We start from the raw sequence: 24,533 nt of genomic DNA, 5'->3' as shown, positions 1-24,533 counted from the left end.
GATAATAAGTCGACTGTTAGGTTGAGAGAGTCTGGTGTTTTAACATATTTTGGTAAATCCTTTAGACGGTTTTCGAGGTCAGCCTTATAGGCTTCCCATGACGTTTCTTTTGGATTTCTACGCATTAGTGATTCCCTAGCTAGAGAGTCTTTAACACTGAACAAAATATGTCTGTGGTCCGACATTGAGTTTTCGCTACTGACTCGCCAGTCGACTAGGCAGCTTGCCGCCTTTTCAGTAGCAGAGGTTATATCTAATACTTCTTGCCTAGCTCTAGTTACGAAGGTGGGCGTGTTGCCCTTATTCAACAAGTGCAGACAATTGGTAAAGATAAATTGGGATAGTAACTCACCCCTTTTGTTGATTCCAGTGCTCCCCCAGATGGTGTGGTGGGCGTTGGCATCACACCCCACAATAAGTTCCGCCTTTTGTGCCTGAGCGTACTCTAGCACTAAAGTCAGTTCTTCTGTGGGGTCTTGCTTCTCTCCGGGCAGGTAGGCGGAGCAAACTATTACCTTCAGTGCTCCTCTCCCTTTGAGATTGACATAGGCAGCTACGGTGTCTTCACTGCATAGTTCTGCAACAGGCAAGAAGTTAATGTTTTTGTTAAATACGATGCAGGCTCTCGGTGTATCACCTTTTTCGTCGATTAGTACCTTTCCTGCTCTGTTGAGTCCTGTTACCATGGATTTGTTGTTTATCCATGGTTCTTGTATGAGGGCGATGTCCAGGCCATTTTCGCCGAAGAGTTTCTCTACGACCGCAGTGGCCGCTATGGCGTGGTGTAGATTGGCCTGTAGGAACATCACCCCCCTACCCCTGGTTGCGTCGTTATTTACCACGGCGGTGGGCACTGTTGTGCCCTTGGTGGCCTCCTCCGTTCCCTCTACCCCTTGGACGGTTTTTTCCCCTGTGGCCTCCCCTGTTGGCGAGAAACCGCTGCATCCCCGAGGATCCTGGAGTAGGATTGGAGGTGGAAGGAGCCGCCCGCTTTGGGCCGGAAGGCACCTTTGGGGCGGGTGTTTGGGTTAGGGTGGTGGGTGGGACAGGGATTGCAGGCTGCGGTGTAGGGTTTTGGGTGGGTTGCGTTTCTGGCTGTTAGGTCTTAGGTTGGCCCTTTAGCCGAAACTGGACCTCCCGGAAACCTAGGTTTGCCTTTAGGCCCTTTTTTTGAAGGTTCTCCACCGACACGTCGTCTAGAGACAGGGTTACCATAACCCCGCCCTTTTCGACTTTGGTGTGGAGAATCTTCCATAACTCTGTGTGCAGCCCCTGGTTCTGCGCATAGAGTAGAGATAGCGACTGCTTGACCTTGGAGTCGTCTATCTCAGGAATGAACACCATCCCTATATTAGGCTTAGGAAGCTCATTTTCAGGGATGACCCCGAGGTTGGCTTCCGGCCATGGTTTTAGGGTTGGTGTTATTTCCTCAAGCCAGGCTTTAGATCTTTGGTCACTGCATGTAATGAGTAACCAGCCTGGCTTGTAAGCGTAACCCTTAAACTTTGGTCCCTTGTCCATTTCCAGGGTCGCAATCTTTTGCAGGATGGTATTGCATAGGGACCCCAATTGCGCGACATTCATCGGCTTGGAGTCCTTGATTCCGACCCGGACTTGGCTAAGGACCTCGTTATAGGGTTGTGGAGGTTGGGGTTGGGTTGTAGGGCTCTCACTCACCTTTGGGAACTTGCTAGCGTTACCCTGTGGCGATTTCTCCTCCGAGCGCGGCCGTTTGGCCGATTTCGGCTCGGGTTTGGAGTGTGAGGACCCGAACTTGTACCCCATCTTTTTAAATTCCGCAAAGCTCTTTGCGGACAGTTGTAGCGCTTCCTCGTGCGCCACTCCTAGTCCTCTAAGAGCTTTGTAGCGGCCCTTCACAGAGCCCGTCAATTTCTTGACGGACTTGCGCATGTCAGGGTTGGGAGCCTCCGTTGGGTTGCTTGGGCAATGAGTATCGCTCCTTTCAACCGTGTCGGCGCTCTCCACTCCCTCCATGGCTTGCTCCGATGTTTGGGCAGAATCTTCCGCACCTACCATCAGGGGCATTAGTTCCTGGCATAGGTCTTCCAGGGTACCTTCAGTTTTTTTATTAGCTTCTTCCATACAAATCTCACGAGAAGCTAGGGAAAAATGTGGTCAGTTGCCAGCAGAGCCCCGCTTGCTGGAACAAGGCAAAATACACCTCGAGGTTGCCCGGTATCGAGAATCATCGTTAGCGACTGAGCTCCCCCTCAGCCACGCATCTCTCGGCACGATTGGTCCACCTTAGATTGGGGTTTTTTAAAGAGGTTGTCTCCTCTTGGAGTGGAGTAGGAGTTGTGGAGTGAAAGGGAAGTCTAGGGTTTGCATTCCGGGTCCCAAATGTGCGGAAGGGTTATTCCGCACATTCAGGCTCCGGACTGCAAACCCTAGAAGAAGGAAAGTTGAGACGGGAATAAAGAAAGGAAGTGACATTTTGGATCATGGGATTGAAAGATGGAATTCTAGGGTAAGGAAAGGAACACCTGGCGGGTTGGAATGCCACAACATTTGGCGTGGCCCACACCAGGCGGGGCCCTCATACTTCGCTACTAGTGGTCCGGGGTAAGTTGGTAAATATAGCGACGCCCGATCCGACCACTAGCATTGCCCAGGAGGGACGACCCACCCACCAATGAGACCCTGGGTGGGTTCGGCCCTGATCCGCGGCGGCAGATACAGGGACGACGGGGACGTGTATGATGGACTTGAGGTGTTGGCCAATAGCCCAGCGTGGCATACCTGAGCGTACCTACTCCCTCCTCCCCCCCCCTTGGGTCCTAAGGACCAATACTGCCAAAGGAAATCTCTTGTTCATGCAACGCCGTGGTTGACCTTTTTATGCTCTGAGCACACTCAACTATTTGTATTTTATTTTAGGATTAGAAATAATAATATTGCAGTAAACGATAAGTTATAAACGTTCTCGGAGATTAATTTATTGTAATAAAATACTTGAAAAAAACCCGCCAAGTGCGAGTCGGACTCGCGCACTAAGGGTTCCGTACCATTTAAACGTACCAAGGTACGTAAAAAAACGCCAAAAAAATCACGTTTGTTGTATGGGAGCCCCACTTAAATATTTGTTATATTCTGTTTTTAGTATTTGTTGTTATAGCGGCAACAGAAATACATCATCTGTGAAAATTTAAACTGCCTAGCTATCACGGTTCATGAGATACAGCCTGGTGACAGACAGACGGACGGACGGACAGCGGAGTCTTAGTAATAGGCTCCTGTTTTTACCACTTGGGGTACGGAACCCTAAAAAATAATCAATGTCTCGCGCTTCTGTGGTACTTCTAAGTTGGGGTTTACGACTTCATTATGTTAATAAGTCACTGTAAACTTTCAACGTCATGGGGGTAGTCAAAAGTTTTGCGTCATAGTGAATTTAGTAACTTATGATCATAAAACATAATACAATAGTTCGGGACTAGTAAACCAAATTAGTAGAGCTAATAATGAAGTTCTTAGATACAGCCAGCAAAACTATTACCTACCTGTTATACCATACTTATAATACCGTCATTTAAATATTACTTCCGGTGACCAGAGGGCTGGCCAATATTTTGCCCAGCGGATAAGCATTGCCATCCAGTGGGGCATTGCGGCCAGCCTTCTAGGCACCCCACCGAGCGACTACGCCTTAGGTCAATTTTTTTATTAAGAATAAGTTTTTATTTTAAGTGTTTTTACTATGTTTTAAAAATGTTATAAAATAAAGTAAAATTTGTACGTTTTAATTTGTTATCTTCTCTTTCAGTTCCCGAGACAAATTTCCGCCTAATCCAGAACAAGACTGATGACGACACAGTGAACGTCATTTGCGCTGCAGAGGGAGCGTACCCAGCACCCAATCTTACGCTAGCAACCCCTGAGAGGTAAGTATTTAAAGTCACTGTTGCGACTATGTTATGTTACTGTCGTTGCCATCGCCCGCGTCAACGCCGCAGCAGTAACGGCGCAATGTCACCTAAAGAGATTGAGAGTAAGCTTTGAATACATTTTTAGGGTTCCGTACCTCAAAAGGAAAAAACGGAACCCTTATAGGATCACTCGTGCGTCTGTCTGTCCGTCTGTCACAGCCCATTTTCTCCAAAAGTACAGGACCAATTAAGTTGAAATTTGGTACACATATCTAAATTCGTGACCCAAAGACGGACATCTTACGTAAACAAATGAATTTTAAACATGGAGGCCACTTTTGGGAGGTAAATGAGAAAATTAAATAATTATGTTTTTTAAACTATATCGTGCTACATATCAAATGAAAGAGTTAATTTGGAGAATCTCAAATATTTTAATTTGTAATTTTAAAATAGATGACAGGAAAACCTATTAGAAATATGCAGTCAAGCGTGAGTCGGACTAATTACTTAGTTTTGATCCGACCCCTACGGGTTTTTTAAAGGCAATTCACTAGCGTTTCACATATAAAAAATACATTGTTAAAAATTGGGTAATGTACGGAACCCTTGGAACGCGAGTCCGACTCGCACTTGGTCGGTTTTTTGACAGTGGAAAATATTAAGAAGTTTAAGAAGTATAACGCTCCTGCGGTAGATGGCGCTGGGGGTCCCCTAAACCCATATGGTGGAAAGATTTGCTGGCTATGGATGAGGTCTTGGTGGCTCAGATGGCAGCTAGAGTATGGATCCCGAGGCAGTGAGTTCAAGTCTCACCCAAGACAGTAATTTTTTCCACTTTTAAAAAAATTCACAGATTTCGTGCCTCGCACGACTATCGAGCACATTGGAAATGAATCTACGGAATTCGAAAAAATATTGTCGCTGAGCGACTTTTTCCTTATCCAGACGGATAAGGAAAAACCGGGCAAGTGCGAGTCGGACTCGCGCACGAAGGGTTCCGTACCATAATGCAAAAAAAAAAACAAAAAAAAGCAAAAAAAAAAAACGGTCACCCATCCAAATACTGACCACTCCCGACGTTGCTTAACTTTGGTCAAAAAATAAATTAATTAAAAATTAAAAAACACGACTGCGAAAAAGCGAACTGAAAAGACAAAAATAATTTTTAGTTGTGTTAGTTACTCAACTTAATGAATGTAAAAAATTATTAGAATATGAGTGTTTAGTGAAGGTTATAAACAACAAACGCAAAAGTTTTATGCTCATTTAGGATCGTGACTATACCTGTGTATTTTATTTCAATTGCAGTCGGGGACCTTTTAAATGGGAAAATGTCAATACATCAAGGTCCCCGACTGCAATTGAAATAAAATACACAGGTACAGTCACGATCCTAAATGAGCATAAAACTTTTGCGTTTGTTGTTTATAACCTTCACTAAACACTCATATTCTAATAATTTTTTACATCCATTAAGTTGAGTAACTAACACAACTAAAAATTATTTTTGTCTTTTCAGTTCGCTTTTTCGCAGTCGTGTTTTTTAATTTTTAATTAATTTATTTTATTTTATACTTTTTAGAATTTTTACATTCATTAAGTTGAGTAACTAACACAACTAAAAAATATTTTTATCTTTTCAGTTAGCTTTTTCGCAGTCGTGTTTTTTAATTTTTTATTTATTTAATTAATTTTGGGGTCATGATTTCGTTAATAATCATTTGAAGTCACTTTATATTACTTTTGCGAGGGCGTCCTCAGTACAGAAAGGCACGCAGAGCGCCGCATATATCGGGCTACGCCCGACTACTTTGGAACGCGTACAGTGCTCCACGAACGTCGGGCTACGCCCGACGCTTTGAGCAAGAGGGCACTGAAGGCGTCTTGGTAAGGGTACAGCGTGTCACGTATGTGGGCCTACGCCCGACACTTAGTATGAGAGAGTCAAAGGCGCCTGGCTTTGGACCGAGTGCAGCGCGCCACGTACGTCGGGCTACATCCGACTCTTTTACCATTAGGGCGCCGAAGGCGCCCGGCTTTAGAATGCGTACAACGCGCCTCGTACACGCCCGACGCTTTGAGTATGAGGGCGCCGAAGGCGCCCGGCTTTGGTAAGCGTACAGCGTGTCATGTACGTCGGGTTACGCCCGACACTTTTAGTATGAGAATGTTGAGGGGACTGGCTTTGGACCGCGTGCAGCGCGCCACGTACGTCGGGCTACGCCCGACGCTTTGAGTATGAGGCCGGCTTTGGTAATCATACAGCGTGTCACGCTACGCCCGATACTTTTAATATGAGAGAGTCGAAGGCGCCTGGCTTTGGACCGCTTGCAGCGCGCTACGTACATCGGACTACGCCAGAACCTTTAAGTGTGAGGGCGCCGAAGGCGCCCGGCTTTGGTATGCGTACAGCGTGTCACGTACGTCGGACTACGCCCGACGCTTTGAGCAAGAGGGCACTGAAGGCGTCTTGGTAAGGGTACAGCGTGTCACGTATGGGGGCCTACGCCTGACACTTAGTATGAGAGAGTCGAAGGCACCTGGCTTTGGACCGAGTGCAGCGCGCCACGTACGTCGGGCTACATCCGACTCTTTTACCATTAGGGCGCCGAAGGCGCCCGGCTTTAGAACGCGTATAACGCGCCTCGTACACGCCCGACGCTTTGAGTAAGAGGGCGCCTTCGGCGCCCGACACTTTTAGTATGAGAAAGTAGAAGTCGCCTGGCTTTGGACCGCGCGCAGCGCGCCACGTACGTCGGGCTACGCCCGACTCTTTTAGTATGAGGGCGCCGAAGGCGCCCGGCTTTGGAACGCGTACAGCGCGCCACGTACGTCGGGCTACGCCCGACGCTTTGAGTATGAGGCCGGCTTTGGTAATCATACAGCGTGTCACGCTACACCCAATACTTTTAATATGAGAGATTTGAAGGTGCCTGGCTTTGGACTGCGTGCAGCGCGCCACGTACATCGGGCTACGCCAAAACCTTTAAGTGTGAGGGCGCCGAAGGTGCCCGGCTTTGGTATGCGTACAGCGTTACACGTACGTCGGACTACGCCCGACACTTTTAGTATGAGAAAGTAGAAGTCGCCTGGCCTTGGACCGCGCGCAGTGCGCCACGTATGTACGTCGGGCTACGCCCGACTCTTTTAGTATGAGGGCGCCGAAGGCGCCCGGCTTTGGAACGCGTACAACGCGCCACGTATGTCGGGCTACGGCCGATGCTTTGAGTATGAGGGCGCCAAAGGCGCCCGGCTTTGGTAAGCGTATAGCGTGTCACGTACGTCGGGCTACGCCTGACCCTTTTAGTGTGGGGCGTCTTTGGCGCCTGGCTTTGGACCGAGTGCATATACTTGGACAAGTTGCAGGAAGCGCACATCTATCTTACGCTCTGAGCCGTAGGCCCTAGGTGGAGCTCACCCTTCGGCCTTAAAAAAAATGTCATCATCATCATAAATGTTAAAATTAAATCAAACCATACGGTTATAATGATACTTTCACGATTTGTTCTGCCAAAGTCGGTGCAGAGTTAGCTTAGACGGACTCTGTATCGTATCGATTAATAAATAGAAGTTATATTTTAAACTTTTCGATTCCATAAGCGCAATTACGAACATGTTTTAAAAACTATGAGTAGTATGTACCTACCTAATATAATATAATTATATTTTCTTATATCAGCGATCAAACCCTTTCCTTTTATTTTAATAAGTATCCCATTCAATAATAATATTTGGTTTTATGAGATTAGCTTCTCTTAACATATTTTGTCAATTCTTACTTTCTCAAAATGAGACTTAAACCCACATGTTGCATATATATTATCAATCGGCTTTCAAAGCCCTTCATTTTGATACCCTACTCGATTGCACGATATTTTTTTCTAAAGGTTGCGTAATATGGCGTATTAAGTCCGCCATATTGTTTTTATAATGACGTCACATAGCCTATGTTACCCGGGATGACGTAAGGATTCTAATGATGTATCATACGTCTAAATCGGTTAAGGCATTCAGAAGTTAAGGTGGAATAAAGAAACTCACATACATACAAACATGAACGCTGAAAACAATACACTCTTTTTGTTTGGGCAGTCGTGTAAAAATCACGTTTGTTGTATGGGAGCCCCATTTAAATCTTTATTTTATTCTGTTTTTAGTATTTGTTGTTATAGCGGCAACAGAAATACATCATCTGTGAAAATCTGTGAAAAAAAAGACGGACGGACGGACGGACGGACAGCGAAGTCTTATACAGAATACAGAATAGAATACAGACCCGTTTTACCCTTTGGGTACGGAACCCTAAAAAGTTACAAAATAAAACTACAACTTTGAATGATAATTATTTTATTCTTAGACTAACCTCCCTCTCCCTCTCCCTCTCCCTCTCCCTCTCCCTCTCCCTCTCCCTCTCCCTCTCCCTCTCCCTCTCCCTCTCCCTCTCCCTCTCCCTCTCCCTCTCCCTCTCCCTCTCCCTCTCCCTCTCCCTCTCCCTCTCCCTCTCCCTCTCCCTCTCCCTCTCCCTCTCCCTCTCCCTCTCCCTCTCCCTCTCCCTCTCCCTCTCCCTCTCCCTCTCCCTCTCCCTCTCCCTCTCCCTCTCCCTCTCCCTCTCCCTCTCCCTCTCCCTCTCCCTCTCCCTCTCCCTCTCCCTCTCCCTCTCCCTCTCCCTCTCCCTCTCCCTCTCCCTCTCCCTCTCCCTCTCCCTCTCCCTCTCCCTCTCCCTCTCCCTCTCCCTCTCCCTCTCCCTCTCCCTCTCCCTCTCCCTCTCCCTCTCCCTCTCCCTCTCCCTCTCCCTCTCCCTCTCCCTCTCCCTCTCCCTCTCCCTCTCCCTCTCCCTCTCCCTCTCCCTCTCCCTCTCCCTCTCCCTCTCCCTCTCCCTCTCCCTCTCCCTCTCCCTCTCCCTCTCCCTCTCCCTCTCCCTCTCCCTCTCCCTCTCCCTCTCCCTCTCCCTCTCCCTCTCCCTCTCCCTCTCCCTCTCCCTCTCCCTCTCCCTCTCCCTCTCCCTCTCCCTCTCCCTCTCCCTCTCCCTCTCCCTCTCCCTCTCCCTCTCCCTCTCCCTCTCCCTCTCCCTCTCCCTCTCCCTCTCCCTCTCCCTCTCCCTCTCCCTCTCCCTCTCCCTCTCCCTCTCCCTCTCCCTCTCCCTCTCCCTCTCCCTCTCCCTCTCCCTCTCCCTCTCCCTCTCCCTCTCCCTCTCCCTCTCCCTCTCCCTCTCCCTCTCCCTCTCCCTCTCCCTCTCCCTCTCCCTCTCCCTCTCCCTCTCCCTCTCCCTCTCCCTCTCCCTCTCCCTCTCCCTCTCCCTCTCCCTCTCCCTCTCCCTCTCCCTCTCCCTCTCCCTCTCCCTCTCCCTCTCCCTCTCCCTCTCCCTCTCCCTCTCCCTCTCCCTCTCCCTCTCCCTCTCCCTCTCCCTCTCCCTCTCCCTCTCCCTCTCCCTCTCCCTCTCCCTCTCCCTCTCCCTCTCCCTCTCCCTCTCCCTCTCCCTCTCCCTCTCCCTCTCCCTCTCCCTCTCCCTCTCCCTCTCCCTCTCCCTCTCCCTCTCCCTCTCCCTCTCCCTCTCCCTCTATCGCTATTTCCACCACCACAAGAATGCATAGATTGTCGAATAGTGCGTTATCTACGCCCGTCTCAATCAGGATAGATAGAGTTAGACCAAGAAAAATCTGCAGCGATTTTGAAAGCCCACGCAGTGCAAGTGTTATTCTGCCGTCATAATCCCGATAATTCACAACAAACACCGATAACGAACTCTGCGAAACATGAAGTCATAAATGTCCTGTGAAAAATGTCGTTCTAACTTTTTGACTATTTTAAGGTTAGGCTACAGGGCAAGCCCTTAACCCGATCGTCTTTGTTTTAGGCTCAAATTGTAGCTGACTAAATTGTCCACAGCCGTTTTTCTCAAATTTTTGATATCATTCTTCGTTTCCAAATTATCGAGCACCAAAATCAAAAATTCGGAAAAAATTGAATTTTATTTTCACTATTTCGACCATAACTTTTTTTGTTTTTGACTTTCTCGAATAATTATTTTTGCACCTTACAGCTCTCGTGATTATGCGTCTTTTGCGCCTATTTTTTAATATCATATCTTCACAACTTTCCGAGATATAAGGGGATCGCACTTTTTCGTGAAATCGGACCGTATACTGGAGCGAACGAAAAGACATTTCCAATGTCAAAATATTCTAAGCATCGTTCGCAGACGTTTCTGCTTGTTAAAATTTAAATGAGATTGATAGTGACGTCACCCATGTCAACTCTGCAGAAGCGGAACCATTAATATTGCACAGATTTGTTCATTCGCAATTAACCTTTGCTTATGACATCTTTCTGACCTCCATCGATCAACAGCTGTAATGCGTCTGGATCACATAATAAGGAAAATATCACTCGGTATCTTTCGTTGTTCTACAAATTGTACAACTTTTCTAAGGCTAGAGCAACATATTATATCATTTACAGTTACACAGGACATACTGATGTTGTCTCAAATACTTTCAGATACCTAAGTGGGATTTACTAAAATTATTAAAATAAAACTTCTCTTTAAACTACTAAAATGTCGCATGTAGTCAGATATCGGTACTTACTTAATTGAATATTTAAAGAGAAAATTATCATTAATTATTCAATTAATTTCTATGATCAAACTGTTGTACGGGTTTTTAGTAAATATGGTAGATATTTATTGTCTTGTTCTTTTGAGCAACACTAGTAGGTAGGTATATAAGCCCACTAATCATGATAAGTATACTCAATGTCAGTACATTGGAGTCACCTATGTTCCTATTTACTGCGTTATTTATTTCTAACACTGGTACTTAGTTACTTACACCTTTTTAATGTAGCTTCTATACTGTAGGTAGCATCTTTGATCAAAAGACAAAAAGATTGATTGACGCATTAATATTTTTGATCACACTGCCAACAATAAACATGAGAAACTTAAAAACATGTTTCTAATCTTAAGCGTAACCGAATGGTTTAGAGGAGGATGGTTATCAATACCAATCGCACGTGTCTTGAAACTAGAAAGTGCATTCTGCTGTAATCAGGTATTATAAATTCTGTTCAATTCTGAGCTGTTTCATCTAGTCCGCTTAACCTCAAACACTGAAGTTTCCGTTTCGCGATTTCTCTCTAATTCCTACCAAACGCTGTAAGCGTCAAAATTATGCTGACCTGCCCTGTCCGCCTCCGACGTTTAACATGCGGTTGTGGAGAGGGGATTTTGAATTGAATTAGATATGCCTGAGTTCAGTAGTCGTTTTGCCGTGTTAGAAGCCATCAATGCATACTAGCCGCATTGCGGTTTGCACGGTTTGCACCTGATACATATTTCCAAACACCAGTCGTCAATCTGGTCATTCATACGCTGTGTTTGAGATTTATCAGATTTTGACAGCGAAATGTTTACCTAAATCGCTGCACTCTAGTATAGTTTCCTAAACAGAGAAATACTTAAGCTATTAGCACAATCGAATTATGTACATATGTATAAGACAAAGGTTCAATTCTCTAAAACAGTCCTACAGTTTGATGAGTAGGTATGTTAAATTTGTACAGGTAAAAGATACATCGGTAGGTATACAAAGAGCCGATGGAAGCGAGACCAAATCTTGAACACAGGACTGGTATATACCGCGTTGACCAATCCCCGCGGAGGTGTGTGTAACTGTGTAATAAATTTCTCAATAGATGCGTGGAAATACAAATAAGAAACTTAAATTCTAATACGAGTATACGGCGCGGCGCATCACGCGCGCTCAATATCATTTTGCCGGCCTAGACCGGGCATGTTGTAATGAAATTCGTTACTGGCTCTCTTCGCTGAAACGCGCGCAACGAGAGGTTTCGTAGCCTACTATTACGAATGTAATGACATTACGATATTTAAGTATACGCATATTTTTTTGTTATAGGTTACTAGATGGCGTAACAAGAGACCTCAAACTGGTGAACGGAAGGTATTCGGCCGTGGCATCAGTGACGCTACGCGATGAGGATCTGCCGTCGCCCGCTGAGTTCATCTGTACCCTGAGGATACCGCAAGCGAAATACGCGGTGCGGAAGGAAGCCATTTATTACCCAGGTAATTTAGAAAAATGCTTACATTGATAAAACACAAATAACACAATTTTAAGTATGCCTCTAGCTACTTAATAAAAAGTCGGTTAAAGAAAAACTTTTAACAAGAGTACATAAAATAATTAGAAGGAAAAATATGCCTCATTATTGTACCCGTGTCGACAGGGTATTGCCGGAGTCCCAGGATTGACATGCTAATGCCTTGTGCAAATTAAGTCCCTCCCACAACCCGACAGTTACCTGCTAATGGCTGTGAGAAACTAGGAACTACCTTTGGGGCTCCAGTGACAATAAAGAGTGAATTAATTAAATTTATGCCCCTTTGGAATCTGTGATTTAGTAACAAGGGCGCTAATGACAATAAATCAAGGGAAAAATAAAAGTGGGCAAAACAATATTTGCTTATACCAAAGATTTTATAAAAATGCTTCAATAAATATAAAAAAATATTTAGAATAGTTGCAAGCAATATATTAAAACAGTTTCGAAAAGAATAATACAGGACGAAATAAACACAACGCTGTTTATTTATTTAAAACAAGCAATTTAACCGTTTTATAAGTCGACGAACGTCATTAAAGGCCGAGCCCGGCAAGAATAGGGGATGGAAATATTTTTTTGAACGTAGGCATGAAAATAACAATTTTGCGGAATAATTTGCGAGAGGGCCATTTAAGCTTTTTATCAGCAGAAAGTTTGTGTACACAGCTATCTTACTGTATAAAGTTGAGATGAAACATTTCCTGCAGGCAGTCCTCGTGAATAATTTTATGCTTCGTTAAGTCCATTGTAGTCCGAAATTTCTTTAAACATAATATCGGTGGGTCGGACAGAAAAACATTTTTTTAGGCACTCTGCCGATCCTAAATTAAAAGTCAACAAGGCATATACTTCTACGTCGATTGGTTCCAGTGACGTAATATTGGGTCTGATTGAAAGAAAGATTAATATGATGGATCAACTTTTTCCAATTACATTACATTTTTCGATAGTATCCCCGAGGTATTAGACTAATTTACTTTTAGAAAATAATACAATAGCAATAACATTGAACATTTATCTGTGGACAATCGTTCAAGTCAAATCCCACCTTGTGATGCTGGTGGGTGGAAGTATAATAGCTGTTTTGTTGCAGGACCTATAAGCACAACTCCTGAGATGCCTACGGCAGCGGATATGCAATTGGCCGCAGCTGTTGGTTCAAAAGGTAAAAATAATGTTCTTTTAGAAAACTACTATTAGATTTTTAGAATAATTTCAACACAAGTTTTCACTGCTACCGTAACGATTAAATTGATTGTATCATAATCGTGCTTCAAAATTAAATATGAACGATGGTGTAGATGGCGAACATTACATTTGGCGATGGTGTACATTATGCGGTAATTCTGTCAAAAGTTGACGTTGCCCAATCCAGTGACCACAAAACATATCTCTCATCTATGTCATCGATTCCTAGTTTAATCGATGACATAGATGAAAGAGATATGTTTACGCGCGACCCGCACACATTTACAACTTTAGCACGAGAAAAGGGCCCCGAGGCCGATTCTGATTGAATGATTTGTTACAGCTTTTATCTTGTTTTGAGAATGATCTCGCTGATTGGTTCATGTTACTTAAACGTTAAATGAAATGTAAGTCGTGCGTTAGATGCGCGGCAATTACCAGGACGATCGTCGAGTTCGTATCAAAACAAGGTCAAAATCATAACAAATTGTTCAGTCAAAATCAGCCTTCCTATAAGTACTAACTTATCTTGATAACACGTGTCCCGGCTCATACTCATGTGTGCGTGCAAAATAATAACACGATGTATTCAGTCGAAGAGGAAAGGGCCCGTATAGGTATATATGATAGGTATAAGTTTGATTGCGACAATTTTATTCGTAATAGATACAAAATTAAAATGTGTATATTAATGGGTAGGTATAAACTACCTTGCAACACTTTTTTAATGTATCTATAGTTATATTTGGTGTAACATATTTATAGGTATTATATTATATAAAACTTATATAACAGAGATAAATTCTAATCTTCTATAACAAGTTCTTTTACACAAAGCCTTATTCGAGAACAAAGAGACGACTATTGTTCACGGTGTAAATTGATATCTGCTAAGAAATTAATACCTTTAATTAATGTTCAGCGAAGTAGTGTCAATTTCGCTCATCCAATTAGTAGATTGAGACAATATAACACAGATTAATTTTATCATCCTCTAAAGAAACTTGATAATTATATTTCAGCATTGTGAAATGTTAATATATATTACCGGTTACATAATAATATGTAATAGTGCTAAAATACAAATATTCCGTATTTTAAAGACATATACTTGTAACAAGCGTTTTGGTCTTATTAAGCTATGGACTATTGGTGGTATTCAGGGTTCGTGGGTCTGACGCTCTATTGTCACACTACACGTCTGTGTTATTCCTAAAAATCTATTTGCCAACTAAATTAATTCTAGAGAGAGAAAATGAGTAATATTGGGCGCCAGCACGCTATAGAGCGTACAAAATAGGTAAAGCTAAGATGAGATAAAGAAAAACTATTGTTTAAGCTCGACACAATTAAATATAATTTCCAAAGCTTCACACAAGGAAAACAGTAGTAGTACAGTAAAGCAGTACAGAAAATAACCTTATGCTATTAAGTATACTAAGAACACTATGCTATCGGACTGGCTAGGCAGTCTCAGTCAAAGTTTATTAAGTCTCTATACTAATTATGCACTGAGCACTTGAAGTCTATTAAGAGGCCACTATTGCGTGAAGCTAATTAAAGTCTATTGATACCAGCACACCTAAATCACGTGTCTATAGTAAAAGGCAGTCTGGCTGTGTCCACGTGTTACGCCAGAGGCGCATAGGTTGGAGCCAAAAGCCGCGGTGACACGTGCCGAAACCGTCAGCCACGTGTCCAAGTGGCCGCCTATCTACCACGCCAACGTCGCGATGCGCAACAGTAATCACGAGCTCGAAAGAGCCAATAACAAATTAGATCTGACCACACCTGAGTCACGTGTCCATAGCGGAAGACGGTGAAGCCGTGGCCACGCACTGCTCCAGAGGCGCGCAGGGGAACAGCCAAGAGTCGCGGTGACACGCGGTGATACCGTCAGCCACGTGTCCAGGTGGCTGCCTGCCCGCTTCGCCAACGTCGCGATGAACAGCACGAAGCTCCAGCCCAAGATCCACAGCAACGCCCAGCGCCGACACGTGCCCGAAGAAAGAAACCCAGGGTAGAGACCGGCATTAAAGCCGGAGTTCAATTGAAGCTGCCGATGCTACACTGCCGACATTTATAAAAAATAATCCTAATTTGCCCTTACAGGGACTTAATATGGGACGCCATGTTGAGTTCTGTTTACTTGCTACAAGAAGTCGAGGTGTGTTCCCATATTTTACAGGGATGGCTCCCGTACAAAGCGACCAGAGAAGATCTACACCAACTTTCTCACATGGCTGCGGAAATCTCAGTCACTTGATCGCGCTCGACAATCAATTTCCTCTCTTGTTATTTTTTTAATCTACATCCGCGCTTCACAGCCAAGGAATTTTGCCAGGCATTGCAAACGATGTCCCAAACAATATTTGAAAATTATCATATTAAAAGACTAACGATATTGAGTATTAATATTTTAGAAGAATTAAACCTAAATCTTTCAATCATTAAAGAAAATCTTTAATACTAAAATAAGAACCATAAAGTTTCCTAGAGTAACAGCTTGCGACTAAGTGATCAAGTGCCATCTTGTGCGGATAGATGGCGCTGAAGACAATCCTGTGCGGTCTGTCCAACCACAATGCCGCTAGGTGTCGTTGTGAGTACCAAACTAAAAAAATAAATTTCCCCTGCTACGTTTGAAACGTAACATTACCACCCAACTTAGATAAAAAAAAAATTTTAATGTAAGTTAAACATTTTTTTTTTTTTTAATCTTATTAACTATATTGACTATGCCATGAGGTATACACAACCCTAACTATCAAGTTAAACTATGTTTACAACTAACATGCAAGAAAACTATCGACTAGTGAGAGATTGGGAGAGTAAATCTCGGCGGTGCAGCGAGCGAAGAATAGTTCTAAGCGGGGTGCACGTCCGAGCTTTATCTACTCCACAACCACTAAAAGTTAAGAGTAGACTGCAGAAACACCACAACGTGGCGTACGGACAGGAAGAAAACAAAATCTCAACCTTATCGACTCCATGGAGGCGTGCAGCAGAAGAACACGAACTCCCCATGCAAGGACCGCAAGCGAGAATCCAATGCATGAAATTAAGTAGACCGCGACTTAGCAGTCAAATGCATTCCTAATTAAAAGAAACTACAAAATATTCTAAGTGTCAAAACCGGTGATACATTTTTCCCCTTTCTCCCCTATTGTACCAAATGTGCAGAAACACACCGAAGACTACCGTCCCCTTTCAGAGATACAAAGAGAAGCATTCAGAGTAAACGATTTTATCAAAATATAAACTTATGTAAGTGTATGTCCTTAAGAATTTGTTCCAACAGGAGTGGAAGCAATTTCCCGTACACTGCTTATAGAGAGAGAGAAACAGTGCACAACAAGCAGAACGTACCTACTCAGAGAACTTCAATTTCTAATCAAAGTTTAAAGTTATCACAAAAGTTAGAGTTTTAAAAGAGATGGGCACTAGATTGCCCCAGTCTCCCCTTTTCTAGTGTCAATATGTGTAAGAACACACCATGAAATTATTTTCATAATACGAAACACAAGAACTGATCCTTGAACACAGATCCAATTAAATCTTTATGTGAAACGGAACGCATATAGTCTGACGTATAGGCTTCCCATTCCAAAAGGTCGTAAGCGCCAAAGGAATTGAAAATGGAGGTTATATACAAGTGCATAATGAAAAAATTTCGCTCCAGATGGGATTGAAACTTCATCCAATGCTCAAGGGAACATGGAATTATACATCACTGCACTTGCAACCACAATCTTCACTTCACAAAGCACTATTTCATCACTTTATTAGATGCACTAGACCAACCTTAAATGCAGAAAACCAGCTGACGCGTTAAGCATCAAAGGACGAAGTCATATCCAAGAAGAACTTCTTGACATCGAAACCTCGATGTCAATAAGCAACAGCAAGCAAGCAAGCAACAGCAAGCAAGCAAGTCACAAGCCAGCAGTATCCTCATTGCCTGAAACCAGCCATAGAAGAAATCAAAGCGAAATTCAGCATAACAAAGACACTTTATTGGGTTATGGTGAAAATCCAACATAACAAAGACACTTTATTAGGTTATGTAAACTAAAAGTCCAGTCCAAGATATATTCTAAACAGTGGGCTCCATGCCAAACTATTCAAATAATATGTAGTGTTGATAAAGTAACTAAATAACTTGCTTTGTTGTTTTATTTCACAACCATGTTCATAGAACATTTAGATAGCAAAGTTATCCAGTGTCAGTGACCCTAACCTAGAAATATTTAAAGTAAATAACATTTACAAGAGAAAGTAGGTATTTGTACTTTGCAGAGAGGCAATAAGTACAGAGTTCATTCTAGAACAGAGAGAAATACCTGTGCAACATTCCTTTGTTGAACATTGCATAAATTAAAAGATAAGTTTCTTAAGGTAATATAGTATATATATCGCCTATAGTAGTGACATCTATAACTAACATATAAATCGCCTGTAGAAAATCTAAATCTGCATGCTTGCAATAAGAAAATATGCTTAAACTATAAAGTAAAGTAAGATAATAATTATCTATCAGCTAGGAATAGGTACCGTCAGTATGACCAGGTACAGTATGTTCATGTTTAGAACACAGAGATGAGTAACATTTTCTCATCATAAACATAACTTCTAAGTAAGAAAAAAATTTGTTTTTATACCTAACTATAGTGAGTAAGTACAAGTTAAGAGTAATTGGGGTGGTAGTTAAAGTTACTTTAAGAACTAAGTTTCCTTAATTAATAAAATATATTAAAGTATGTACCAGCAGATGGCTTAGTACAGAGTTCTTATGTTAGAACCTGGAAAGTAGCTTCACTTTTAGTGAGTAGTAGAAATAAAAATAGAACGCTTTAGCCCTAAATTACCAGGCCTATAAAGCAATAGATACATAAATATAGCTTAGTTAAAGGGAGACAGAGCGAACTAACTTTGACCTTCCAGAAGAGATGACCTGTGCCGAGAGAACCAGAGATGGCTGCGAGACAACGTTGAGAGGTAAAAAACCACCAGCAATATCTGCAGACCTGAAATTTGACCAGCGACCAACAAATTTGAGAAAAAGAAGCAGATTAATTTTAGTGCTGTCGCTTGGTGCATTTTGAAAAAAAATTAATGTTTTAAGTTTTAGTAGTAGTAATAGTGGTCTCTTTTTACATAAAAAATGGGTGCATCTTTGAGCAACAGTAAGCATAGATATGTAAGCCTATTTTACATACAGAGTAATATTATTATTAAATCATTAAAAAATAAGGTACAGAGCAGTACAGAGTAGTCAATCTTTAGAGAATTTCACATACAAAGTTTCAGAAAATACAGTTTCTTGTTTTTGTTGAAAAGTAATATTACAACTTTTAAGGTAATAGAAGTAACATAGTAAAAGGTCAAAAGGTCAAAGTATTAAATAATTTGTAGGCAAGCAAGCAGAGCAAACAGTGGCGTCTTAAAGATAAAATTAGAGGTGTGCACAGTGCATTACCGAGCTCAAAAAATAGCAAAGAGAGATTTCTTCGGAATCCACAGACTGTGACAACAATATTTGAAAAAATAAAGCGTCGCCCCTTAGTTGGGTGTCAAATGTAACAAGCGTTTTGGTCTTATTAAGCTATGGACTATTGGTGGTATTCAGGGTTCGTGGGTCTGACGCTCTATTGTCACACTACACGTCTGTGTTATTCCTAAAAATCTATTTGCCAACTAAATTAATTCTAGAGAGAGAAAATGAGTAATATTGGGCGCCAGCACGCTATAGAGCGTACAAAATAGGTAAAGCTAAGATGAGATAAAGAAAAACTATTGTTTAAGCTCGACACAATTAAATATAATTTCCAAAGCTTCACACAAGGAAAACAGTAGTAGTACAGTAAAGCAGTACAGAAAATAACCTTATGCTATTAAGTATACTAAGAACACTATGCTATCGGACTGGCTAGGCAGTCTCAGTCAAAGTTTATTAAGTCTCTATACTAATTATGCACTGAGCACTTGAAGTCTATTAAGAGGCCACTATTGCGTGAAGCTAATTAAAGTCTATTGATACCAGCACACCTAAATCACGTGTCTATAGTAAAAGGCAGTCTGGCTGTGTCCACGTGTTACGCCAGAGGCGCATAGGTTGGAGCCAAAAGCCGCGGTGACACGTGCCGAAACCGTCAGCCACGTGTCCAAGTGGCCGCCTATCTACCACGCCAACGTCGCGATGCGCAACAGTAATCACGAGCTCGAAAGAGCCAATAACAAATTAGATCTGACCACACCTGAGTCACGTGTCCATAGCGGAAGACGGTGAAGCCGTGGCCACGCACTGCTCCAGAGGCGCGCAGGGGAACAGCCAAGAGTCGCGGTGACACGCGGTGATACCGTCAGCCACGTGTCCAGGTGGCTGCCTGCCCGCTTCGCCAACGTCGCGATGAACAGCACGAAGCTCCAGCCCAAGATCCACAGCAACGCCCAGCGCCGACACGTGCCCGAAGAAAGAAACCCAGGGTAGAGACCGGCATTAAAGCCGGAGTTCAATTGAAGCTGCCGATGCTACACTGCCGACATTTATAAAAAATAATCCTAATTTGCCCTTACAGGGACTTAATATGGGACGCCATGTTGAGTTCTGTTTACTTGCTACAAGAAGTCGAGGTGTGTTCCCATATTTTACAGGGATGGCTCCCGTACAAAGCGACCAGAGAAGATCTACACCAACTTTCTCACATGGCTGCGGAAATCTCAGTCACTTGATCGCGCTCGACAATCAATTTCCTCTCTTGTTATTTTTTTAATCTACATCCGCGCTTCACAGCCAAGGAATTTTGCCAGGCATTGCAAACGATGTCCCAAACAATATTTGAAAATTATCATATTAAAAGACTAACGATATTGAGTATTAATATTTTAGAAGAATTAAACCTAAATCTTTCAATCATTAAAGAAAATCTTTAATACTAAAATAAGAACCATAAAGTTTCCTAGAGTAACAGCTTGCGACTAAGTGATCAAGTGCCATCTTGTGCGGATAGATGGCGCTGAAGACAATCCTGTGCGGTCTGTCCAACCACAATGCCGCTAGGTGTCGTTGTGAGTACCAAACTAAAAAAATAAATTTCCCCTGCTACGTTTGAAACGTAACATACTGACTTGATATACATTTATTTGAACGCTATATCATATATATTTTAATAGAAAGAGACCATATTCCGGCAAATAATTTTTTGTGCCTACCTAAGTACTTATGCCTAAAGAACTGGTTGATGATCACGATTTTAAACTAAATGAGGGCCTAAATTATATAAATAACTAAAACTAAAACTAATGTAGGTACCTATATAAATAAACTAAATAAATGTTTGGATAACGTACAGGATATTGAATATTTGATCAAAATAAATAACTAATATCGCGAACCAGGTTACGATAAATATTCAAATTATTTGTCATTATTTTCATTATACTTTAACCCCCTTATTCATTAAAATTCAAACGATTATCAACGGTATTTCACACACGTTTATGGATAATTATATTGGGTATACCATTAAATACTCATCGTGATTGAATAATTTATTTACTTGCTTTCCTAAGCAGACTTCCATTTACAGTTTAAGATGATAAACAAATGTACGTGACATTTAGCAGTGGTTCCCCGTGCATGTGACGAGAGGAGTCATTAAAGGGGCCCACAGATTACCAGTTCGCTGGACGATATCAGCCTGTCAGTGGTTCGGAGCTGTCAAATTTTGCGTTTAACTTGGTTTAACTGACAGGCCGATATCGTCCGGCGAACTGGTAATCAGTGGGCCCCTTAAAATTTGTTACTTCCCAACGGTTTGTTTCTAATACGGCAAGATAACAACTGCAGAGCAACTGATATTAGTATCTATCTCACTAATTAAGTAAACTTCAGTCTTTGAAACGATAGCGCAAATGTCACTCTGACCCAGCTTGATAATAGTTAAGTGATTTTTACTCGACATTGAAGCTAGGGAATTTAAACCGGTTTATGTTGAAAAAAACCGTATATTATTGTTGAAAAAACCGGTTATTAACCAAAATTTCATACAAATAAAAACCGGTTTTCATTTCGTAGTTGAAGCGCATAAAATGCGACCGTAATACACCAGCTGATTGATATTTATTTTGTTCACAGGGGCAAATTTGTACACCGCGATCACCATGGTAGCGCTGCCAGTTCTAGCTCAAATATTAGTATTATAAGTCAACTGAGAGAATACAAAAGGTAAAACATTTTCCTCATTGTGTAAGAAATCGTACACCGTCTCAAAAGACAGTTAATTTACTTAAATTTCAATATTGTCCAAAATACCTGTATTATTATGCGCAGTTAGTGGAAATTGTTTAAATATGGAGTAATGTGGACCATGGACCATGCTAATATTTTGCCAGTTGTTGTTAGTATGTCCCTTTAGTAACCGTTGTCTAGTTTTTTTAGGCATGCCAGATGTAATTTTTAACGTATTCTGTTAGTAAATCTAACAAGAGTTTTTAAGGAATATTTATTTACCAAATAAGTACTATTAACTCGAACTGTGGATCTTCTAGTACTACTCTAATTATGGTCATTTATGCGTAAGTATATTTGGATTTGTAGTTCATAAAGAAAAGATGCTAGTTATAGTTTGCTGCAACATTTAATTTCATATCATTATTTGTTTATGGGCAAGAATATTAAAGTTACATATTTTTGTACCTATATTATATATACCTACCTATATATATGGTCTGTATATATTTGGTCCACATTCATCACCCTCTGTAAATTTATATTTTTACTAAAGAAAATATATGAGGTGATCCATATTTAAACAAAATCCTTTAATTACATATAAAATTATCTTACTTTGAGATCGTTCCTGATGCTTTAATTTATCAAGTTCAGAAATTTATCCTTTTTCATGAGCAATTAGGAATGAATATAGGTTTTAAAAATAAGAATCTTAAAAGGGAATTTAGATTTTGCTGTTTATACCTTAATGTTATTACTTTAAGCGTTAAGATAAACACAGTGGTTAGCGTGATAGGGAAGAGCCGGAACGGGGTCAATACCCTAATCTATCTATTCTACACACATTATAAAAAAATTGTTAACGTGTATGTAGGTAGATACTATATATTACCGTTCAATCAAATCGTTCGAACTTGCTGGTATTTTACCTACACTCTGATCTAAATGTTTTTACTGTTTTAATTAATTTAGATAAGTAACTATTGTTAATGTTGCATCTAACATCTGTTTAATTGTTACAGGTTAGGTCCAGTAAATAAAATGGTTCATATTTTGTCCTGAAGGCATTCTAAGATAAACATATTATTATGATCTCTAGTCATAATCCAAAGTGGCACTAAACTTTATAAAAATACCAAAGTTTATAAAAATAGTTCACGGCTCTCATTGTTATAATTTTAATTTTACATTGATATACCTACCTAATCCGTTACTTTTTTTAAGCATTTAATGCTAAGTTTAAAAAAAGTCGTAATTTAAAATTAGTAAGGTCAATTCAGATAAGTTTGGCTGAGGAATAAGTGTGGCTGGCCTTCATATTAGGGCAAAAGGTCTACCGCGAACGTTCGACGTGTCGCCTCCCTGTCACACTTACGTACCTACGTATTTACAAGAGCGACAAAGAGGCAACACGTCGAACGTGGTTCGCGGTAGGCCCTCTGGTTACATGTTGATAGGTGTTTATTGCGAGTCCCTTCATATGTTTGCCAATACCATGCAATAAACACTTATAATCAATGTGTAAACAGGCCCCAGGCCACATTTAACCAAGCAGCCACACTTATCCGTATTGACCCTAACTAACAAGCAAGAAATTTAAAAACATTTACGATTTCATATTTTGGATTAACAAATAGAACAGATTTAACTTTACGGTGTTATTATGACATAATATAATGAAAACGTGTTTGACGAAACATAAATGTGATTTCAGTGTCCACTTTTACCAATTTTGTTACGGGACACGAATAAAAATATGTTTTCCTGCCTGGTATGTAAAATAACAATGTCCACATTTACCGCCATAATCATAAAACTTAGCAACCCCTTACAAACCTTTATGCTTTTGTCATTTTCTAACAAACAGAAATTACATATAACAGAACAATTATCAACGGTTTGTTAGATTGGACAGACGTTAAATAATAATGCCATTAATGTCTACACAAATATTTAGCATTAAGTTACCTTTCAAATTTGTTGTTTGTGGTAATATTTAAGTAGGTCAACTATTACAATTATAGTTTTAAGAAACTCAAGCCAAAGCAAGCACTCAAGCAAATAGGCCGAAGAAACGCGTTACTTTAAAGACAATGAGAACTATCATAGACAATTATGAATCACCTTCGAAACATGAGCACTTCATTTACCAAGGTTTCTTACCTGGAGAGCGACACTATCAACTTAAATAAACAATTGCGTGTAGACAGCTAAAAGGTACAGCTCTGTTTTCTATGAATTCCTATTATTTAAACAACATTAGAATAATGTAAATAACATACCGTTTGGAAAAAAAATGTACAGTTTCTGAACACGGGCCTAAATGCCGAAGCTCGTGTTTTTATGTGTCTGTCATGTCTTTTCAAAGTAGTTGTTAGCTAATATTATGGCTTCATTTGTTTTGATAAGACCCATCAATTTTTAGAATAATACGTATTGCCATTCGTAAATTGTAAGATCGCTGTATTAGTGTTCAAAAAAGTACTTTCTGCATCGAAGTGACCCGTTGTATAGGTATGCATCTAAAATATGGATTTAAAATATGGATGTTTAAGGCACATAGTCAATCAAGCGTTAGAATAATTGTTAAACAGCGTAAAAACAACGCCAAAATTGTTAATACGCTTACGCAACAGAAATGAATTCAACACCTTTTTTGTGCACATTTTATGCACAGTTATTATCTTATTCCATAATTAAAGAAGCTGCATTGCTTTAAAAAAAGAAGAATTATTACTAAATGTGTCAAACATATTTAGTTAATAAATTTTTACTTTTAAAATGTAACAGTTCATGAAAAGCGCTAAAATAGTGATTTCAAAAATGCAACTATACGTGATTTAATTTAACTCATAAAGTGAAAATGTAAAAAATATCTGCTTAAGTTAAGAGTTCGTATTATAGAAGAATAAATTGAGTAAGTATGTAGTACACGAAAATTTATTTATTTTTAATAAAATAGAAATCACAATATACGTATTTCGGTACAAATAATGTTTAGTTTAAAAAGTGTTTGGATTTGAGGGCCGATCCCTTTTGACACAGGGTACCTATCTAGATTGTTTTGTTTTTTTATTGTTATTACATCAGTTTGG

At 41.0% G+C, this 24,533-nt stretch overlaps 2 protein-coding genes across 3 annotated transcripts in view; one reads left to right on the top strand and one right to left on the bottom strand.

Moving 5' to 3' along the window:
* LOC134806872 (uncharacterized) overlaps positions 1-22,642 on the top strand; it is a 72,371-nt gene extending 49,729 nt beyond the window's left edge. The window contains exons 3-7 of one of the 2 annotated variants that reach the window (XM_063780286.1): positions 3,785-3,902; positions 11,810-11,979; positions 13,111-13,182; positions 21,343-21,432; positions 22,461-22,642. In XM_063780286.1, coding sequence (XP_063636356.1) covers positions 3,785-3,902; positions 11,810-11,979; positions 13,111-13,182; positions 21,343-21,410 — 428 coding nt within the window. In that variant the 3' untranslated portion in view covers positions 21,411-21,432; positions 22,461-22,642. Of the gene's footprint in view, positions 1-3,784; positions 3,903-11,809; positions 11,980-13,110; positions 13,183-21,342; positions 21,504-22,460 lie in introns of those variants that run through there. The other variant, XM_063780284.1, reaches the window with a different exon arrangement.
* Positions 497-2,103, bottom strand: LOC134806670 (uncharacterized). The gene is made up of 2 exons (XM_063779998.1): positions 657-2,103; positions 497-577 (listed from the first exon to the last, which is right to left on the bottom strand). The coding sequence occupies exon 1, from the start codon at positions 2,101-2,103 to the stop codon at positions 1,099-1,101; it is 1,005 nt and encodes a 334-aa protein (XP_063636068.1). The 3' UTR covers positions 497-577; positions 657-1,098.
* Positions 22,643-24,533: the final 1,891 nt, after the last annotated feature.

This window comes from Cydia splendana, chromosome 3, assembly GCF_910591565.1.
Source record: "Cydia splendana chromosome 3, ilCydSple1.2, whole genome shotgun sequence".
NCBI classification, from domain to species: Eukaryota; Metazoa; Arthropoda; class Insecta; order Lepidoptera; family Tortricidae; genus Cydia; species Cydia splendana.
Note: the sequence above shows the minus strand (reverse complement) of the source record. Positions and strands in the feature narration are given on the sequence as shown.